This window comes from Erpetoichthys calabaricus, chromosome 2 (assembly GCF_900747795.2).
Source record: "Erpetoichthys calabaricus chromosome 2, fErpCal1.3, whole genome shotgun sequence".
In the NCBI taxonomy this organism is placed as follows: Eukaryota; Metazoa; Chordata; class Cladistia; order Polypteriformes; family Polypteridae; genus Erpetoichthys; species Erpetoichthys calabaricus.
The window spans coordinates 198,137,246-198,158,673 of record NC_041395.2 but is presented as its reverse complement, the minus strand read 5'-3'; the positions used below and the strand labels follow the sequence as shown (position 1 = coordinate 198,158,673).

Genomic DNA, 21,428 nt, shown 5'->3' with positions numbered 1-21,428 from the left:
CTTGTGGGGTCTGTTTTTGGATTTTGCTAAATTAGACTAGTAGTGATCACTTAATTTCTGTGACAGATTCTGCTGATAGGTCACATTTGTTAGCAGGGTATAACAGTGCCTTCACAGTGACCCTGGTGCCCAGTCTCTTCTGGGGTGATTTCAGTTTTGGAGGATATGATAAGTTTGGGTTGCCTTACAAGTGGTTACCAGTTCTTCTGCAATTGGTCTGATGTTAGGTACTCTGAAGGTCTTTGGGTTTTGGGGTGTTATGCAAGGTGACCAAATAGAGAGGTGCAGTTGTCAGTAAGCACTACCCAGATCCACATTTTCAAACATGAGGGGGTTCAGCATAATTTGGTTAAGTGATGCTCAGGCATCCTGAAGTGCATTACTAGGGTATTTACAGTAAAAGTCTCTTCTGATTGAAATGTTCTTATAATGCCTGCAAATTTAGGGTGCTGGAGGGGCATCACAAGCAGAGGTAAACAATGACTGCATTGTGTGAGCGATCAGCTGTGATTCACTGTGCTGGATAAGAGGCCATTACCTTCCACAGCTATTCTGTGTTCACTGGAGCGTTTCTCATTACAGGGCTCTTACTGGGATGGCCCCTGCTGTCTAGGATATTCTGGGAGTGACGCCTGAAACAAGTGGATAAAAGAAAAAGAATCATTTGGAAAGAGAAGATGAACGCACACCACTGTGTGCAGTACACCCCCCAACCCATCCACCCAACTGGCCCATTACCAAGTCAAGACTGACAGGCATGTGAACCTGTACAGCGGCTGCTTTTACATTTCGTATGGAAGCCATCAAGAGCAGGAAACTGAAGTTCAAGTGTAAAGAAAAGGTTTTTAAAGGCAAAGGCAACTTTCAGCAGCACGATTAGGCAGAGCTACAGACGCAACGCGACAAGGCATCTGTGCAACACATCAGCGCACAGCTCTCAGACTCAGACTATCCATTTCATTACTCAGCCTCTGGTGGGGGGGGGGGGGGGGGTTGGGTGGAGTGGGGGTGGTTATATTTTGTTAAAAAGAAGGTCTTGACTCCGAAGCGGGAACATAAGATCAGCCCCAGTGATCTGCACCCACAGGAGCTGGCTGCCGTTTCAGCGTAGCCTCCTGTAAACCAGCTCACGCAGTGGCTCTCTAAGCAGCGTGTCATTTCCAGCCTCCTGTGTCTGCATGATGAGCATCAGAAATCAATCTTAACAATTTTAGTGTTTGCAACAACTCAAAAGAATCTGTCTGTTTAACATTTAGCATTGATTTCTGCGTCTCTTTTCAGACCCCTTAGGCATGCAAGCTGATTGAAAATCAACCACTGGGACCTGATGGTGCTTGAGTGTCCTATTGGGAGGATTGTTTTTTTTTGTTTTGTTTTTTTGTTTTTTTTTGCCTGTTGGGAACTCAATCTGCTAACAGCTCTGATACCACTGGACATCCTTGCTGAAGAAGTCAGATCTTGCAGGAGTGTCTGTTTTGCAAACCTTGATTCCTCAGTGGTGCTCTTTCGTTGGTCCTAATCTTGCTAAAGTGTCCTGTTGGAGGAACCTGATCTGGCTTGAATATTCTCTAGGCAGGATCACAGTCACAAGTATCCTACCAGAAGGACCTGAAGCTTTCATACTGGATTGAATTCGTGGGTCCTACAAAACTGGCTTAATCACTTTGGATTATTCTCCTGTAGAAGTCCGATCTTCCAAGAAAATTATATTTTGCAGTGGGCTCCGGATCCTACTGCATGGTGTGTCCAGCCAGTGCAGATGGGAATTCATCTCGCTCGTTAATGAAGAGAGAACTGATATTTACAACAAGAGCTGAACTTAATAGTCCGTCTAGGAATCTTTGAATCTGCTGGTGAATCCTTTTTCAAGGAGCCTGATCCTGTGAAAGCACCCTACTGGAAGTATGGATGGTGTTGGGGTTCCATGCCAGAACAGCCTGAATATTTTCATGTGAAATGGACCTGGTAGTTCTCCTAAAGACACTTAATATTTTAGAGCATCTTATAAGAAAAACAGATCCAACAAAAGTCCATTGCATGTTCCCTTTTTTGGAGTCTGACCCAGCCAGAGCATCTTCGTTGTAGAGTATCTCATAATTGCTGCTGTGCTTAAATAGTAAGACTTCATCTTGCTAACACTTCTGTATTTGAGTCATCTTATTTTGCCAGAGTGCCTAGTCTAGGGCTTCTGAAATATCTAGCATTGCAAAAGAAGCTTAATCATGTTAAATAAATGGACACTGTGGACCTCCACTTCCAATGCATGAAATTCTGCTAACTAGACATATTTTCAGACTAAAGACTGGATGAAAATTGTTTCAGATCTTCAACCCAAGTCATAGGTGAGGTGTGCTACACTTTTAAAAAGCACAAAGAGTCAAGCCAGTGTGAATGTCAATCTTGTTCTTAGCTCCAGATATTCACACCTCTTTGAACCATGGAAAAAACCTACTCTCTAACAGCTCACTATGATGAGTTTCAGGAGGTCAAATATGTGAGTAGGTATAGCAGTGGGACTCTGAGCAATGGACTGAACCTGCATTTGGGCAGCAGAAAAGCCAGAGGGAGTGGACTGCCCCAGTGGAGCAAACGGGAGATCTGCCTGTTATCAGGACTGGTCTTTGCAGCCGGCCTCTGTGTGATCTTGGGCTGTATGCTGGTCCTGAAGTACCTCTCTATGGAGCAGTGTCTGGAGGACTGCCAAAAAAAGAAAGCCTTCCAGAAAGCTTCTCAGTTCATCTCCAAAAATATCGATCAGACTATTGACCCCTGTGTGGACTTTTACACCTTTGCATGTGGAAACTGGCTTCACTGGCATAGCATCCCTGAGGACAAGCTCAGCTATGGCATCATCACAGCCATAGGGGAGCAAAATGAAGAGAAGCTACAGAGGCTCCTGTTGCTGCCTATCCAGAGAAAAGAAAGAAGCTCAGCAGAGAGGAAGGTCAAAGAGTTCTACCGGTCCTGTTTGGACCTGAGAGAGATTGACCGGCTTGGTGCTAGACCCATGATGGATGTCATTGAGAGCTGTGGTGGCTGGGATGTAACTAGTACCAAGAGCAGTGCCACACCTGACTTTAACGAAATGCTGTACAGAACGCAGGGCATCTACAGCACAGCTGTCTTTTTCTCCCTCACTGTTAATGTTGATGACAAAAACTCATCAAGGAATGCCATTCGGGTGAGTTCTTGGCACTGCCAATGGGTGTACCATACACAGTCCTTGATGCTGACATTCTGATATGAATTTGAAGCAGCTCATTACTTTTATTTATATGCCGTGTGACTGCTGCACTTATAAAAGTACAGCGGCTTCCTGAAAAGCGCAGTGAGGTCTACAGTGTGGGGTAGGGGAGGGAGTGATGTGGGCAGACAGGTGGCATGCTTTTCCTGTAGTAAGGAAGCACAAAGCAGTAGCAGGGCACAGACTTCCTCTGGCATGGAAACAAATTGTGACCAGCATCTGTCCTTGCCAGATCGGTGGGCATTGTTCTGCAGGTGAAGAGTATCCAGGCTCAATTTGAAAGAGCGCCTCGTTACTCTGTGCCATTTGGCTCGTATGCATTTTAGAATGGGGATCCTGCCAGCCTAGCAAACAATCTAATCTGCAGTGCCAATGATGCCACTCTCACTCCTCTGTCTTTTTAGCAAGGAGAGATGCAGAAATAGAATTGAGAGGGTCAAAGCTGCTATTCTTTGCAGTGTGCCCCATGCCAAGCTGGCACCAAGTGATATAGAAGCTTAGAGTACAGGAAAGTGGATTTAAATGAGAGAAGAAAAGTAAGAGTCAAAGGGGTTATTAGAAAATAAGATTCTTGCTCCCAGTGAGTTAGACCCTAGGATGCCTTTGTGTCAAAACCCCTGCTACCTGTTGGCCAGGAGGGCACTGAAATACAAAACAGCTGTATTGTTGGTGCTATTCTCATTTTGAGTGAGGTCCAGTGTCTACAGTGTGTAGCTCTCTCCAGGGGAGATGTCCAGGATTAAGGCAGTGATGCTCAGAAATACTGTCACCCACAATGGATGATTTCAGTTATGATGAGAGGCAGTCTACTTTGTGAATGTGAAGTCCATGGAGGTTGGAGTGAGTTGTAACAAGATAGGGCTCTAGGGTGGTGAATGGTGGGCATATCTGAAGGTGCTGGGGAGTTCTTGCACCAGAATGTAAATGGCTGCAGTGGTTTCAAATCATTCCGCTGCAGTGACTGATGAGATACGGGCTCCCATAAATAAAGTCTCACACGAGAGTTGGACATCATAGCAAATAATGAAGCGTGACAGGGTTCTGCAAAGACGTCCCGCAGTAAATCATAGGAGGCAGTTCACTGGGGGGGTGGTTTGTGGGCTGCATGATTACCAGTATTAATTTATTCAGATTTTTAGAATGTTGGCCAAGCCAGTAGCTCAGCAAGATTAACGGTGATAGAACCCCTCCAACCCCCACCTCCACATTGCTATCCTTTTGTTATGAAAAGACAAGCAGCAGTAACAGCAGCAGCAGCCTGCAGATTTAGGAGGCCATATAAAGCTGTTTGGCTAACACTGACCAAAAGGAGTGGGTGCAGAGGCTGAGTTAAAGAATGGCACTTTAGTGTACAGAGCTTAAGTTGACATGAATGGCCTAATGTGTCTTGGTTCAACAGTGGTCAGTCAAGTAATGGTAGTGGAAGGGAGGTTAATGAGGTTGCTTTATTAACCTGATTACCTGAGGGGGCCTTTGACCCGGAGCTCATACTGCTCCCAGCCCACAGACCTTTGTTTTTGTGACAAAAATATTCTTATTTATTATTTTATTAGATTGACCAGGAAGGACTGACGCTGCCAGAGAGGACTCTTTATTTGGGAAAAGATAACGAAACAATCAAGGTAGGCAATCATGATCTATCTGTGCATATTAGTGTCCTTCTAAGGGTAACACTAGGGCTTGGAGTAACAGTGTCCTGTATGGAGAAGAAGTGATTTGATTGACTGGGGTACCTATTTGTGTCTATCAATGAGGTAGAGGGCAAAGAGCAACACTGCAGAAATGTAGGTACCATTGAACTACAGGTAATACACTTAGGTGCCATGGTAGGGCAGCCCAATAAACCCACTGTTGAAGCGAAAATGTGCTCCAATTTTCATCAAAGCAGTGTTGCCTCATGTATTTTGTGGGCTTTGGGGTGCAACATATTCAGCTAGCAGTTCAAGTGAGGAAACGTTCTTAAAAGGAACCAAGTCCATCACCTCTACTCAATTTTTTTTCTAGATTTTAGCTGCCTATAAGACCCTAATGGTGAGAGTGGTGACCCTACTAGGGGTGGACAATGCAACCCAGAAATCAGAAGAAATCCTGCAGCTGGAAACTCGCTTAGCAAATGTAAGTGATCTCACACATCAGAAGGCACCTTCACTCAGACATTGCTCACCTGAAAACCCACCATCATCCTACCCACGTCCATCATGATATCACACAACACAGACAGCTTTTTCACTGTCATTTCTCACACAAATCTAATTTCACGAGTGTCTAAGCTCACCTTACCAGGAACTTAAATATGATACAGCTTCAAATGGTGCCAGCAGTCCTACCTAGATTGGATATTAGGGTCAGCTGGAAAAAAAAGCAGCCTAACACTGACAGGATGTTATAGACGCCCAAAAAAGAGAAAATAATGGTCATAAGTAACATTACAGTATTATCAAAATGCCACATTAGTTAAGGACGTCATAGTCACGGGTGACTTTATTACTTACATATAATTTGGGCAAGTAATATATGATGAGTCACAAAAACAAATTCATTAAACCGTTTAATGATTTTTTAAGGCAGTATTTCATAGCACCAAGAAGAGGTGAAGCCTGCCTTGAATTGACAGTCTGTGAAATGCAAGCCATATTGCAGAATGTAAAGGATAAAAAGTGAACAGGTTCGGTTTAGTTTCAAAAATGTGAATTTTGAGAAGATATAGAAAACACTGAAGAATTACACAGGAGGCAGGGGTTGAGGAACAATGGTGTGGGATTCAAACAACACTGCATATAATGTCGAACAGTTTTGTAAGAAAATTTGCAGTTAACCTGTCCATCTATTCATTACCTAACCTGATTGTTCAGTTTAGGGTCATATGGAGCTGGTGTTTATCACCGGCAAATGACTGGACACAAGGCAGAAACCAACCCTGGAGTGGGCCCACTCACTCAAAATAACACACGCAATACTTCAGGATGTGGAAGGAAAAAACTTGCAGAGATACAAAGAATGTGTAAACTTCTTATAGGCAGTGTCCAGATAACTCATAAATATCTGTAATGAAGATAGCAAGCAAGAATATTGAAGAAAAATTCAGATCTCTGAGACCAAAAAGAAAAAATAATAACAGTGGTTTTAATGGTTTCACATATCCATCCATTCCTCTTCAAAAGCATTCATCTTAACATCAGGCATCATGTGGCACTGAAACTTATCCAGGTACCACTGAGTAAGAGGCAGGAATCAACCCCAGTTTAAATGTCAGTTCATTATGTACACAGTCCTCCAAAAATCTAGAGATTTTGATAAGTGATGCGCATAAAATTATCACCCACTCTTGCCTCTTTTAATAAAAAAGTAGTGTTTATGCTGTCACTTTGTGACGGACTAGGGTTTATTCCTGAATTGCGCCCTATGCCCATCCACAACCTTGGTCTAGATTAAGCAGGTATGGAAAATGGAAAATGTTCATGCTGCAAAATTCTTTGAAATATTGTGTAAAATTAGAGACCTAAGAAATATGAAGAGTTGGAGACCCAGAAGAAAATCCCCCACTTACTGCTGGCAGCAACTCTTGCACTGATGTGGCTAACCTTTGATGCCATCAAAGTCTTTAGCAACTGGGTCTTGGGATTTGCAGTGTGGACAGCATCAGGCAGGGGCCACTGTTCTTCTCCTTCTCAGCCTGTGACTTGGGGACTATGAAGAAAACAGACAGATGTCTTGTGGTCCTAACCAAACCCCTTTCCTTTGTACCCTATAAATCCTTCCCCATAAATCTAGTAGAATGATCACATTCACGACAAATGGCATATATTCAAACTGTCAGGCATTTGTTAACATTCATGCAGCATGTTTGGAGAATTATAGAAGCTAAAGTTAACTCCAAGCATTTATTTAATAAGCCTGGCTAATCTAATTAAAGAATTTGGGAAGCCAGCGCTAAGCCCAATAGTATCAACTCCGGGGCACTGACTAACCTTAGATAGAGTGCCAGTCTATTGCCAAGCAAACTTATTCATGCAAAGCTAGTTTTTAGTGAGACGTGAGGCACCATCACTAACCATTGCAGTAAACTTACCTTGTCAAGTTAATGCAACATCTAAACCTTAATGAGAAGGTAGAGATACTCTGACTCTACATTTAGATGATATTTTATTATTCCAAACTATGTACTATGACACATGAGCTCCTACCTAAAACAATCAGTGCCACTACAAAAAAAAGTTAGGGCGTTTCAACACCCCGACATCCTTAAAAACAGATTAAGGACCAGGATCAATGCCACAAAGAACACACCAAGTCAAGTCAAGTTGGGGAGCATGCACTGGTACAGTGCGTTGCCACACCCACCACACGACGAAATAACTCGGGATCTCGGTTGGCAACCCCCCAGGCAGACACGGACTGCCAAAGATCACACCACAGCCTAAGAAATCCAAATCCTGTTTGCTGACTGCCTCCTTTAATTAGTTAGCAGTTTAGTTTAAGCAAAGGAGATAAAATGCTGTTGTAGCACACAACTCTACACAACCCTGTTCCAGGATTGGTTTAGTTGTTATCTTATAGTGTGGTGTATTGGCTAAGGCACAGGATGTCCCTCTTCCTTACTACATGTCTGTGAGCAAGTCTCTTAATTTGATTGAGCTCCAACTACATAAAAATATCTGTAAACAGTTATAATGTATCCTAACCTTAGATAAAATTGTCATGCAAATATGATAAATGATAATGATAAAAATGATGTTGCCAGGTTAAGTGTAGCAGTCTGTGATCCTAATATTTAATTAAATGATAGAAGAAAATGGACAGATGAAAGATGCACATATAGGTGTTTCGCAATTATATAAAAGGTCACACTGACTATCTAAACATTCTTAAAAAATTCAAACAAAGTTCAATTATGAGGCTGAGAAAATACTTAAACCAATAGTGTGGCAGAAATATTTTCTTTGAAATTATAGCAATAACAATAGGATTCAGTTTCTTAAAAATCAAAGATGAACATACATATATCAAGAGGAATAAGAAACATAAGAAATTAGACAAATGGAAGATCACGATTCAGTCCTTTAAGTCTGTTTGTTTAGCTAATAGCTAAGATAAAAAATCTCAACCAGATTCTTCTTAAAGGTTGTCAAGGTTTTTGCTTCAACTACATGCCTTGGTAGTTTGTTCCAGATTTCCACAGCTGTTTGTGTAAAGAAGTGCTTCCTGGGTTCAGTCTTAAGTGCACTTCCCTTAATTTCTACTGATGCCCTTGAGAACGTGATTCACCCTTAAACTGAAAAAATGTTGCTGGAAAATGAAGGTGTGCCTAATTTGCTGTTATCATATAACCAGGCCCATTTACATTTTCAAATCTTCAGTAGGACTCGTACCAAACAGATCGTGTTCAGTGTCAATTCCTATTACTTCATCTACCAGCACTGAAGGTAAATTAAGTTGTCAAAGCGTGACATGAATTTTGAAGGAGACTACTGATTGACAATTAGCAGCCATTTAGCTAATAAAGGTTAACATAGAGATATATGAAGTTTTAGGGAGTAAACATTAATTCATTAATTTTCTTACCCTTTATTTAATACAATTAAACAATTGCAGATATGGAGCAAAAAGGACACCTTCTGATAAACAATTGGAGTCCTCTTGGGTTCATCACTGTCCAAAACCAGATAGGCTACAGATGTTAGTAAAACAAAAAGATGAATGCTGGGTTATATCTGTCCTCACTCAGCAGGAAAACCAATAACTCATTTTTTGAGTAAACCAGGAGATGTGAGCAAACGGCAAAACAACAAAAATAAAAATAAACAGAAGCAATTGAAACTCAAAAATTCACAGTTAAATAACAAACAATGGGTTGAAAACCAGGCAAGACATGAAAAGTAAACACACGAGATGTCAGAATGTAAATAAGGATTGTGTCTGGGCTCAGGGCAAAACGCTGACCTTTTATGCAATCTGCTGATTGATTCAAGGTCATGACCCCAAGGACAACGCCCTAGAAATGTGGGAGGTGACCCTAACAATGGTACACAAAATGGCTTCTCTAACAGGAAAAGGCCACAAAACCTTAATCATCAGCCTAAATCATGACAATATCTCACACTGCATTGAGTAAAACTCTCCACAGTGCTAAACTTGATTGGATGTGTGCAAAAATTGATGGATGGATGGATGGATGGATGGATGGATGGATGGATGGATGGATGGATGGATGGATGGATGGATGGATGGATGGATGGAGTACAAAGCAAAGCTTTGGTTAAACAGTATAAAAGGCTACATATGCTCTGTATCCAGTTTTAGTCTGTACAATACTAGAAAGACACAACAGCACCAGAGGAAGCTCCAAGAAGGGCCACTAGACTTATTTTATGAGCAGATTTGAAGAGTTCAAACTATAAGGAAAGACTGAAGCAATAGAATTTAATCAGTTTAAGCAAACAGGGATTAAAAGGAAATACTAAGGTGGATGCATGAAGTTACTTTAGTTCTTCAACAAGATCAAGAACACAGAGATACAGAGAGAATTTTAATTAACAGTAAACTTTTTAGAAATATTAGAACATTTCCGTAAGAACAGAGAACAGTAGATATTTAATGGTGAGGTTATAGGTAGTACTCTTGTGTGATTTCAGATCTCCACTTGATATTTTATATACATTAAGTGAATGTGAAAAGGCGTTTTCTCGTCAAAAATATAAAAAAAACATTTTTTTTGACATTACACACCAATGATGCTCCACCACCAATCTAACATTACCCACCAGTTACACTGTGACATCACTGTCCTCAGGGCCATGTCTACTTTGATATCACAACTTTTACTAGAACGTCCAGACAGAGAAGCTGCATAATTTACCCTCCCCCACACAGAGAAGACTCTCTGTGAGTGTGTGTATATGTCTGAGTGTGTGTGTCTATGTGTGTGTGTGTGTCTGTGTTCATCCCTCAAATAAAAGCCTGCTTTTTCTGGAAGCACGTATTTTCTTTTCAGCATGCAGCTACACAAAGCAGCCTAGGATGTGTGCTTCCCTGAAGATAGCGCCCGCCTCCGCCTGCGCTCCCCCGATAATGCTGTCTTTCTCGTGTGTCCTCAGATAACAGTTTCAGAATACGACGAACAAAGGCGAGACATCAGCAGCATGTACAACAGAATCACCCTGCGGCAGCTACAGAGGGCAGCACCCAGTGTAAGTTAAGAACATTTGCCTCCTCAACAAGAGTAAAGGGAGGTGGGGGCACTGGTAGTTCTGGCTGCCTCTACACCTCACCTGCTGCTTTTCTTCATCCTAGGTACAATGGAAACGCCTGCTGGACCGAATTTTCCATGACAACTTTTCAGAAGATGAAGAGATTGTTGTCCTTGCCACCGACTATGTGCAGAAGGTGTCAGAAATCATTAGCACGACACCAAAGAGGTGAGAATGAGATCCACTGCCAAAAATTGGTTAAAAAGGCACAACCGAAGGGTCTGAGTCTCATAACTTGGTAGGTTTCTGTACACTGATTACCTCTCTAACACTCCTGATGGGAAATGAGACAAAAGATATATGGGAGGTACTGTGTCCCAGATGTAGGATCCTGTGCTTTGCAGTATTTTAAGCCACAGGCCACTGATGAAGAGGATCACACAGATCTGTGCTGGTCAACAGATTCAGCACACTGTTCAAACAGTTCCTGTAATTTCCCATCGTGCTTTGCCATACCCTAGTGCAGAACTTGGTCTCTGACATCAGTTAGATCTGGCACCATTAGATGGTTCAATACTCATGTCTGAAGTGTCCCTATGAGAGAAATCCTTCTACAGTCTACAGTCTAACAAAGGGTTCATCAACCACTATGCTAGGCACTTTTATAATTTATCTTGTGTGTCTACTTAGGTCAACAGATTTTGTGTTAATGCAAAACACATCTATGCGTTGTTCAGAGTGTGGGTTATCTACACATTGTTTATAATAACCCAGAATGTCAACGTGGGTGAATTACAGTTTCTCTGATAGCATTTTGGAATACCTTTGAGTGATCCATAACATTGATGTTCTTTTCAGTCAAAAGCATTAATCAACGTCATATATGGTACAATGTTGGGACCGCCTTAAAGATTCCAAGAATGTTAGAGTCTGTAACTAACCAAGATCTTCCATTTAAGTGGTTAGAAGTGACAGTCATCAATCAGCCATTCATTTAAGCCTGTGATGGGATGTATTTTCTAGATTTACTATCTATTTGACTTATTTCTGCATTTAAAATAACCTGGCAGGAGGAACTGACCATTGGCCTAACAAAAATTTCAGGATCAGTTTGTATCATTTTTGAGATCACAGAACTGATGGCATTCACTCTATATGTTATTTGTGATGTGAGAACACTGACATTTGAGTTCAAGTTCACTATCACATGTACATTGATCAGTGAGATTCTTACTTGCATGCCTTCCTCAGATTAGTAACAGTAGTTCAATACCAAAAACAGACCATGACTACAACACCATATATTATTTACAGAATTAGACAAGGTGTACAAGAAACACTCATACAATTGTCAATTTGAGTGACCATTTAGTGCCCTTATCACTAAACTCTGTCCCTGAATTTTATGGTGTAAGTGCTAAAATTGTGTACTAATCTAATAATAAAAATAATAATAATCTTTCCCAAAATGGGAGAGTTATTGAGTGACTTTGTAGGAGGACTTGGACCTTTACCAGCACTGTTTTTCTTTCTGAGCTGGTGTGTGATATATACTGTACATGCTGTACAGAAGATAGCCATGTAGTGTTCTGTGCCAACTTCACCACACTCTCTGCAAGACTATGTAGTCCTGATTTGAGCAGCATGTAATGCAGCCAGTAAACATGGACTCCACTATACATCACTAGAGGCTGTTGAACATACAATCCATGGAGATATCCAGACTTTCCTCAGATGTCCAAGACAATAAAGACATTGGTGAATCTTGTTGACAATAGCAGAGATGCATTGTATCCACTTTAAGTAACAGGTAAATAGCAACTCCAACAAATGTAGTGTGATCTATGTGCTGCTTCCTAAAGTCAATAATCAGCTCCTTGATTTCCTTGACATTAAGGGAGAAATTTTGTCCTAGGATTACTGTGTCTGAGGACAAAGGTCTTCTCTATAAGACATCTCATGATTAGAGGTGATCATATATATGGTGATTGCTTCATCAGCAAATTTAATGATGAATTGGAGTTACAGTCACAGGTGAACATGATATGAACTATCCTCCCCCACATGTATTATAATACAATATTAAATTATTTTATCACCACTGCCATGAGTACTGAGTTAAAGCAAGAAACAAACCCCAGGGAGGGTTTCAGACCATCGACCTCACATTCACACCCACACTCAAACACTCTGAACGAAGTTAGTGTAACACATAAACATGGGGAGAACATTACAACTGTAGCCTGTGTGGGTTTTTCCTTCAGTTGCCTTGGTTTCCCAAAGTGGGTTTGTAAATGGATAGACAGATGGATGGATGGATGGATGGATGGATGGATGGATGGATGGATGGATGGATGGATGGATGGATGGATGGATAGGTGGATGGGTGGAAGTTCAACTTTGCATTGCAACAGAGTGATGCATTGTGTTTTCCAGACTATTTGGTATGTTATCCTCTTCATTTTTCCCCCTGCAGTCTTAGTGTTCTCTTTCTTAGTCTCCCATTTCCTGCAGCAACACCTTCATTTTTTTTCATCTTTCATCACATAATCTGGCACTCAGCACACTTTACTGAATGAAAACAGCCAACAGTATGGCTCTGTTATGACTATGAGTTTTGACTGCAATCTGCAGTACTAAAAAAAACTGTAAATTTAAGAGAATTTCTGTAGGGACTGGAGTTATGGCAGATTATAACAACTGTATATTCTCAGTTGCATTTCTGATCGAATAAGCCTCATGTCTCTCCATGATCCGTTGCTGCTCAATTTATGCCCTCTTTGTCTCAGTTCCCATTGTTTCTTGAAATACTGCAGTTCAAAATGGACACACCGCAAGGAACAGAAATTCTATCCTTGGTGTGCTTAAGCCATGGGACTCTTCTGTTTCGCTCAGCACCAAAGTGTTACCCTTGATGATTTCACCATCTGCTTACTCATCGCTATAGACTGAGTGTTTTCAATTATGATTCACACTCCTTTCTTTTTTTGTTTCTTTTTTTGAATGTGAACGTAACTGCTGTGTCTTGAGCAACACATCTCTCTTACCAAATCATTCCTCTTCACTGAAGAAAGTTCTAATTAACAACAAACCAAAGCAAATTTGGAACTGAAACTTTCTTTCTTTTTCTAAGCTATAGTGTCCCCTAATTCCTGACCCACACTTATGCAGCAATTGGTGGTCATAAAAAACCTCAAGAGGGTCCTCATCATGGAAAATGTTTTTCAGAAGTAACTATTAAAAACAAGAATGAACTGAATATGTGGAGAAGTGTATATTAACCATTCGGCAAAAGGTTTCTAAAATGAATCACATTTAAAAACACTCCAATAGACAATGAAATACTAATTGACAGTGGCTGAAGTCTCACCCTTACTGAATTTTGCTTTACACATGGCAGGTAGAATAAGAAGAACCCAAACTGAAAAGGCATCAGCTGTTTTTGGCACAGCTGTATTACTGGGTTATTAATATGGACGGATGGACAGAGGATAGGAAATTCTGATTTAGACTCCCACATGTGACACAGCATCAAATTCATATAACAGGCACAGCATGTTAGTACTGCTAACTGAAGGTTTGGGCCGTAAGTGACAGTTCCTTAGATCCGATTTATTTCTTAATAATGGAGGCCCTAGTGCTCATTGCAGGGCATGAGTTGTTGCTCTTTTAAAAATGAACGTTGTCATTTAATATCGCCGGCCATAACGAAGTGCTGTGCCTTTATGTTATACAGAATGTGTAAGGTCTGTAATAATTGTACAATCCAAGCTGAGGATGCGTTCATCTAATTGCTACGATGCACGTTTTAAAGCGCAGTGAAACACTGTGGGGTTGTTGTTTGTTTTTTGTTTCTTATTTGTTATTGAGAGGAATATGAAATTATTCTGATCATAGTGTTTGATTTTTTTCTTGCAACAGAGCAGTGGGGTGTTCAGCGGCCCCCCTCCTCTATAAGCCGCGCTCGACTTGCTGGAACGCACCGAACGCTTCTTTGTCTAGTGCTGTGTCTCGCCGTGTTCCGCATAAGAAATTAAGCGTAAGCTCATTTTGCTTTTTCCCCTATGCTGCTTTGGACCAGTATGTATCTCTATCTCTTTTTCTATCGATCTCTGTTTTCAAAATGAGAGCAGATTACATCATGCATAATGACGCTATAACACCCCCACGACCTCAAATGCGACAAACCAGGTCAAAATCCGTAAAAGAAAACTTAACTGATACATAGCTGCAAAATATCTCTTAATACCTAGACATATACAAAGAAATGTGTCTTCAACGCATGCACATTGTCACTGAATATATTTTTTTAGAAAGCGCTCGGATTTGCCCGATAGCACTGACATTTTGGTATTCATCAGCAAGGTCCCACCAACTTCAAGTCCATGGTGCATAACAGCTATGATCAGTTTGTAGGTAAGGAGCTGAGCACACCAAAACGAACCACGAAGACGCCTCTGCAATGAAGAGAATGGCAATATGCATAACGATTTAAAGGTTTAACGTTTATAAAAGAAAAATTAAGATTTCCAAAGATATATTTTCGATTTAGTCATAGTATGGAACCTGCCCTACAACCGAAATGCGTCTTTTCTCCACGGACTGGTGCCAAATCAAACTTATCATTTGGCACACCGACAGGGCAGTCTCCAGTCAGCTTTTGGTGTTGCTGTTGTCATTTTTCTAGAGTAATTTCCAGAAAAAAAAAGGTGTTTCTTGATTCAGTGCAAACACCGCGGGGTGTTTTTGTAGGAAATGGGACAAAGCCATCCATTATTTAACACTCCAGAGACAATCCCACCATTCATCCACACAAGGCCAATTTAGAGCCGACAATCATCGTAACGTGGAAGAAACAGGGATGTAAGAGGAAGATTAGAGTAGCCAAACACACACACACACACACACAGGGAAAACATGCAAACTCCACAAAAATAGTACATGGCATTTAAACTCCTTGAACTGCAAAGCAGCAGCTGTAATCAATCTGACAAACATTCATCCATTTTTAGAGGGCAATTTTGTTTTTTGTTTTTTTATTGAAGGTTGATGGAAACCTGAACTGGGACACTAGTTCATTATACTTGTATACTGGCAAAATTTAAGTTTCTATTTAAACTAACCTTTGAGCCATGTGAACCTGGAGAAATTCCAAACAGATGCAGAAGATCGCTGAACCTTAACACTGCAGTAACTGGATAGGGAATGGAACTCAGGTCCTTGGAGCCATAAAGCACCAGTATTAATCATTAAAGCTTCATCCAGTACATCTGTTATTTCTTTGCTGTTATTTAAAATTTAAGACTACTAAATTTAAATTGCAGTCTTAGTATGTGTGATAGCTCTTTAGATAGATAGATAGATAGATAGATAGATAGATAGATAGATAGATAGATAGATAGATAGATAGATAGATAGATAGATAGATAGATAGATAGATATATATCTATCCATCCATCTTTGAATAACCTCTTCTATTTCACTGGGTCTTAACCCAACTCCAGAAGCATTGGGCACCAGTCCATTATAGGACAAACTCACATACATACCCCACACTCAGTCTAACTCTTATAAGACTCTACAAAATTATTTAATTTGAGAAATAACAGGTACCCACACAGACATGGGATGAATATGGAACTTACATAATACACTGCCAAGGATAGTGTTTCAACCTAATCTTATTTTGCCATGAGGCAACAGCACTAGCCGCTGCGGCACTATGTCACCCATTATTTTAATATGCCATAATATAACAGAGTTTACAGGATTATTATTGTAAATTAGTGCTAATGAGTTGGTAATCATTTTTCTTTTTTATTTTATTTATTTGTATTAGGTATTCTAAATAATATTCATTTCCTACATATTCTAATAAAATAAATGTTAGAGATGCTTTAAAGTATGTCATGTGGGAGTTAGTTGTAAAAACAGCTGATCCAAGGAAAACTATACAATAATCTGTAAATGGGTAATGGGCTATGGATGGAAATATTCTGCTTTAAAGAGGCATTAGTGTGGAAGTCTTTGTGCAATTGTGTAATTAATAGAAATATTGTACTTAACTGTAAATTGGCAATCAGTCATGAACAAAAACCATTACCTGTAGTATATAACATTATTAAAGCCATTTCAATACACAGTTATGAGCATCAGAGCCTATGCTGGCAATATTGTGTGGAAGGCATGGTCTTGACAGGACCCCAGTCCATTGCAGGGTCTGCTCACCCACACCCAATCACATACAGTATAAAGCCAACTTAGAACCATCAATCAATCTATCATGCACATCTGTGAGGAAATGGGAAGACAAAGTTTATTTTATATGTATAAGAAAACGTCAGCTCTCTAACAGATACAAGCTGTAAATGACAGTATGGTATGTATGAAAAGTATCTTTATACCCTTGTATTATTGCACAAAATTAATTTCCTCTAATGACTTGAGTTAGGACATTTTACAAAGTACTGTATATGGAAATAACCTCAGTATGTTATGTCAGCACCCTATTTTTTTTTTTTTTTGATGACACACTGCTAAAGATGCCAAATAAAATGTGATTTCTACCTAACCCCTTGATGATGATTTTAGTTGCTAGTGTGATGTGGTCTTTTTAATTTTTTAACTACTTTGCTCTTCATTTTCTTCTTTGGAACTCATATTCCCAAAAAGAACAAAGTTATGGGTTGCCCTTGATAAATACAGTATAATGTTTCCAAGGTGGCACGTTTTGCTCCCTTGACAGAAACGAATGTGCTGTATGTATTGCTAGCAATTTAGTGTGAATTATCATCTCCTGCAGTTGGTCATAAGTTCTCATGGAGTAGCTAGTTTTATCATTATCACTTCAGAATTTTTTCCCCTTCTTTCACACTGAGATTTGCACATATACATAGTTGTTTTATGAATACGTCAGAGGCACTTAAAATCACACCCTTAATGACACACAAAGCCATTGGTGCTTCCAAATCATACATTCAGTGCTGTACAAGTGTCCAAGCTTGACTCTGCGGTGTGCTGACTGGACTCACTCATTCCCCTTATAGGATTCTGCACAACTATATGCTGTGGCGCATTGTGGTGGCCCTCAGTGAGCACCTGTCCACTCCATTCCGTGATGCCATTCACGACTTTTCTCGGGAGATAGATGGCACAGAGCAACAGCTGGAGCGGAGTCGCACATGCCTGAACCAGGCAAACAAGCACTTTGGCATGGCACTGGGGGCGCTCTTTGTTGGAGAGTACTTCACTTCATCTAGCAAAATCAAGGTATGTGTCCATCTTTGTATGAGGGTATTCTCCATTTTTTAGGAGCCCTTATAAATGTTGTCATGTCTGTCTAGGTGCAGCAGCTAGTGGAGGACATCAAGCATTCTCTGGACAACAGACTGCAGGAGCTCGACTGGATGGATGATAAGACAAAGGAGGCAGCCCGAGCCAAGGTAGGTCTTCATCCAATGTGAAATATACCCAGTGATAATGGGGGTCTACTTTAGAGCTTCGTTGTTGGATGAACAGTGAATTCTTACTCTGGTACTGTAGACTATACATTCATCTATCAATTAAGATCTGAATATCTTAAGTAGACAAATTGCATTAAACAGGGATATGCAATTTGCAACCAAAAGCCTTGCTAAATCGATCTTTTGACTATCATCACACAGAACAGCCATTTTCCGTGACACATGTGCCCTTTTGTTCAGCAGAGCAGAAGCCATTAAATTCCTTGCCAAAGCTATGCTGATTCTCACTTTAACAGGATTTTTGTTGTTCTGTTTGAACTTTGGAAAGCAAATTTGCAAGTAGAGAACTTTCTTTTCCAATCTTCACTTTAAAATAGTGTAGAGAAATAGAAAATCATTAGTGCTACTCCACCAGTGACCAGCGCTTCAGTTCTAGTTACTTAAGAGCACAGACGGCAGAAACTTTTTGGTTAAAGAGTACATAAAAAAGGAACATCAATGACCTTCTTCTAAATTCACTTTTGAGCTTATTGCCTTGCACATCCAGTAATGTGCATCGCTGAGTTATTTATAACACCAAAACATATTTTTGAAAAATGTTTTCAGGAACCTCACCCCCACGGTTTTGATTGTGAAACCATGAAGGTGAATTAGGCATTTTTCTATGGTGCAGATCATGTAGTGGGGAAAAACCCAGAAACACGAATTATCTACTGAACAATCGGTTGGCACACTAATAAGCTTGGCCTAGGGCACAAAATAACCTAGCACTGGCACTGCTTATAAGGGTTTGAAGACTTAATTAGGAAATACACTATACCCCCCCCAACCCATTTCCCATATTTTGAATGTTGGTTGCGCCTTTCTGAGATGGTGGGTCAGCAGTATCAGGAAACTACTCTGTTGAATTCACCATAGGCTTTTTCTGCCCCCAGTTACGTCACATGATGGTGATGATTGGATACCCGGATTTCCTCCTGAGACCAGAAGCTATTGATGCAGAATATGAGGTGGGTTCTCTTCATCCTAGCACTGTTATTAGTGTGTAGGAATGCCAGAACTGTATCAGAGTTGAATTTTGTCTTTTCCCAGTTTGAGGTCAATGAGAAAACCTACTTCCGAAATGTGCTCAACAGTATTAAATTCAACATCAAGATGTCTGTGAAGAAGATTCACCAGGAAGTGGACAAAACTGCGTAAGTGTACTTGATCCTCAAAATATGGAGTGGCTGCCCACAGACACCTAATAAATAATGACCACTTATTCTCACGGTGACCACTTGAGAGTCACTTGCTCAATAATTTCAATTGCTGGTCACTCATTTTTAGCTGTTCCCATTACTCCTCTTAGTTACTGACCCCAGAGTTGGCTCATAGACTCTAGAACCAGTCTAGATTGTCCAATTCAGCTGAGTTCAGTTCATCTGTATATGGTATGCACACTATATACAGACTAGTGATAGTATTACAACACAAATGATAGACTCTAAAATGAATCCACCTTATACTCTGAATGAAACAAATGTGGGCAATATTTAAAAGATATCTTATACTATATTATCATCTGCAATATTTGTGAGCATAAAGTAGTCTTATGACTTGTGTGTAAAAAGTGACCCTCAGTTTCCTGGTTTGAGTTCTAATGGTCTTGAATGGAAAAGGGTGAACACTGTCTGTGTTAGGTCAATAGTTCAAGAATTCCTTTTCTTCTGCATTCTAGATGGTTGCTTCCTCCACAAGCACTCAATGCTTACTACCTGCCCAACAAAAACCAGATGGGTAAGAAGAAAACTGTTTCTAGTTTGGACTCCTTAATCTACATCTGTCTTCCTCCACAAATTTCCAGTATCATAAATCCACTCATACTATCTGTAGTGGTCACTTCCTCTGTCTTTTCATTTCGTTTATGTTTTTACCTACTGTTTATGGAGCTTCTCACTGGTTCTCTTTGTGATGATCAATTCACGAGTCCTTCCATATGGCCTTATCTCCTTTGTCTTTATCAGTTAGTTTTTGTAAATAGATTTTCTGGTTAGGGCAGGTCCAACTTTATCAGACTCCTTCCTAATGATGGTGAAGAATTACTGTTCCTCGTTTCTCAACTGTAGATGGAGAGTTGCCATAGCTCAACGTCAGTAGCTGCAGCAATTTGTCCTTCAGGGCAAGCAAAAGCAAAGTCTGGATTTTTAAGTCTAGAACAGTAGTTGTCCAGGATTTTTAACAGCTGGAAACTAATGAAGCTGCCACACCTTGATGTTGGTCCAAAATGAATACCACACTCAGTTGTATTGTATTTGTAACCAAAACTAATTAATATTAATTTATATGGATTTGTGAGGGCATGACCAGAATCTAGAGTCCAGGTCACAGCGTCAGAGAACACAATTAGAAATTTGCAGACCTCTCATTTGGATATACACCCACAGATTTGGTTACGTTTTACATTATAGATGAGGCATCCCTTACCACTGTAACTGAACAAAGAGTTATGAGCTGGGTTGTTTGAAATCAAGACATTTTTAAGCATGAAGATGGGTGATAAGAATGAGTCTTAACTCTAGTTCTCCATCTCTTCTCTAGTTTTTCCAGCTGGAATTTTGCAGCCCACTCTCTACAATCCAGAGTTTCCTCAGTGAGTACATACTGGAAAAAAACTTTATGGTAACTGTGATTTTCACATTTGCATTGTTGATGTGAATTAAAATAAGGAGCAGTGAGAGGCAAGTAAACAGCATGCCAAAATACAGACATAGTAAAAGGCAGAAAGATCAGGTTGGATCTAACATGTACTGGTTACTTATAGATCTCATGAAGTCTTAATCTCTGAATCTTGATCCTGCCACCTCTGAAAATTGACTGTAGTATTTTGAGTTGTTACCCACTTCACACAGATATCAAAAAGACCTGCATATACACATCCCTAGAAGCTGTCTAAGCTTGTCACCATCCATGCTTTTAATACTGTTCATTCTGTACTAGCTGTCTTTGTTGGATTTCAAAAGCCTAGAGACCATCTAGGAAAAGTTTGGGTTGCTGTTGAAAGAGGTGTTGGTGATGCCATCAAGGGGCACTTACCCTGTACTGAGGATGTGAATTCTAATACCCTTTGCAGTGACAGGAACACTGTGTTGTAAAAATTGGTGCTGTCCTTTGGATGACATGTAAAACGAAGTCCTGCCTCCCTGTGGTTATACAAGATCCCTGGGAATCATTCAAAAAGAGTAGGGTATACACTGATGTCCTCACTAAATTGCCCAACAATTCTGACCTAATCTCCATTTCTTTAATGGCTTTCTCTTCCACCCCTTCACCACATAACAACTAATATTTTATGAGTGCACTGGGACAAGAATGGCTGGCATCCAGGTGGATGCTACACCCTGCTGGTGGTTGAAGTGGCTTCACACTATGTAAAGTGCGTTAAATAGATAAGAAAAGTCCTATATAAATGTAATTAATGGGTTAATTAATTAATCACATAAGAGGAGCTGCTCCCTAGCATAAGCAAGCTAACCAACATTGAGTCCTTGCTGA

The 21,428-nt window shown here is 40.3% G+C and overlaps 1 protein-coding gene across 2 annotated transcripts in view; it reads left to right on the top strand.

Moving 5' to 3' along the window:
• Positions 1-1,008: 1,008 nt before the first annotated feature.
• LOC114646675 (endothelin-converting enzyme-like 1) overlaps positions 1,009-21,428 on the top strand; it is a 40,974-nt gene continuing 20,554 nt past the window's right edge. Inside the window, exons 1-11 of one of the 2 annotated variants that reach the window (XM_028794980.2) lie at positions 1,009-3,181; positions 4,798-4,866; positions 5,249-5,359; positions 10,339-10,431; positions 10,535-10,659; positions 17,478-17,700; positions 17,784-17,873; positions 18,830-18,904; positions 18,987-19,090; positions 19,615-19,673; positions 20,475-20,526. In XM_028794980.2, the coding sequence (XP_028650813.1) occupies positions 2,438-3,181; positions 4,798-4,866; positions 5,249-5,359; positions 10,339-10,431; positions 10,535-10,659; positions 17,478-17,700; positions 17,784-17,873; positions 18,830-18,904; positions 18,987-19,090; positions 19,615-19,673; positions 20,475-20,526 (1,745 nt within the window). In that variant the 5' untranslated portion in view covers positions 1,009-2,437. Of the gene's footprint in view, positions 3,182-4,797; positions 4,867-5,248; positions 5,360-10,338; positions 10,432-10,534; positions 10,660-17,477; positions 17,701-17,774; positions 17,874-18,829; positions 18,905-18,986; positions 19,091-19,614; positions 19,674-20,474; positions 20,527-21,428 lie in introns of both variants that reach the window. The other variant, XM_028794979.2, reaches the window with a different exon arrangement.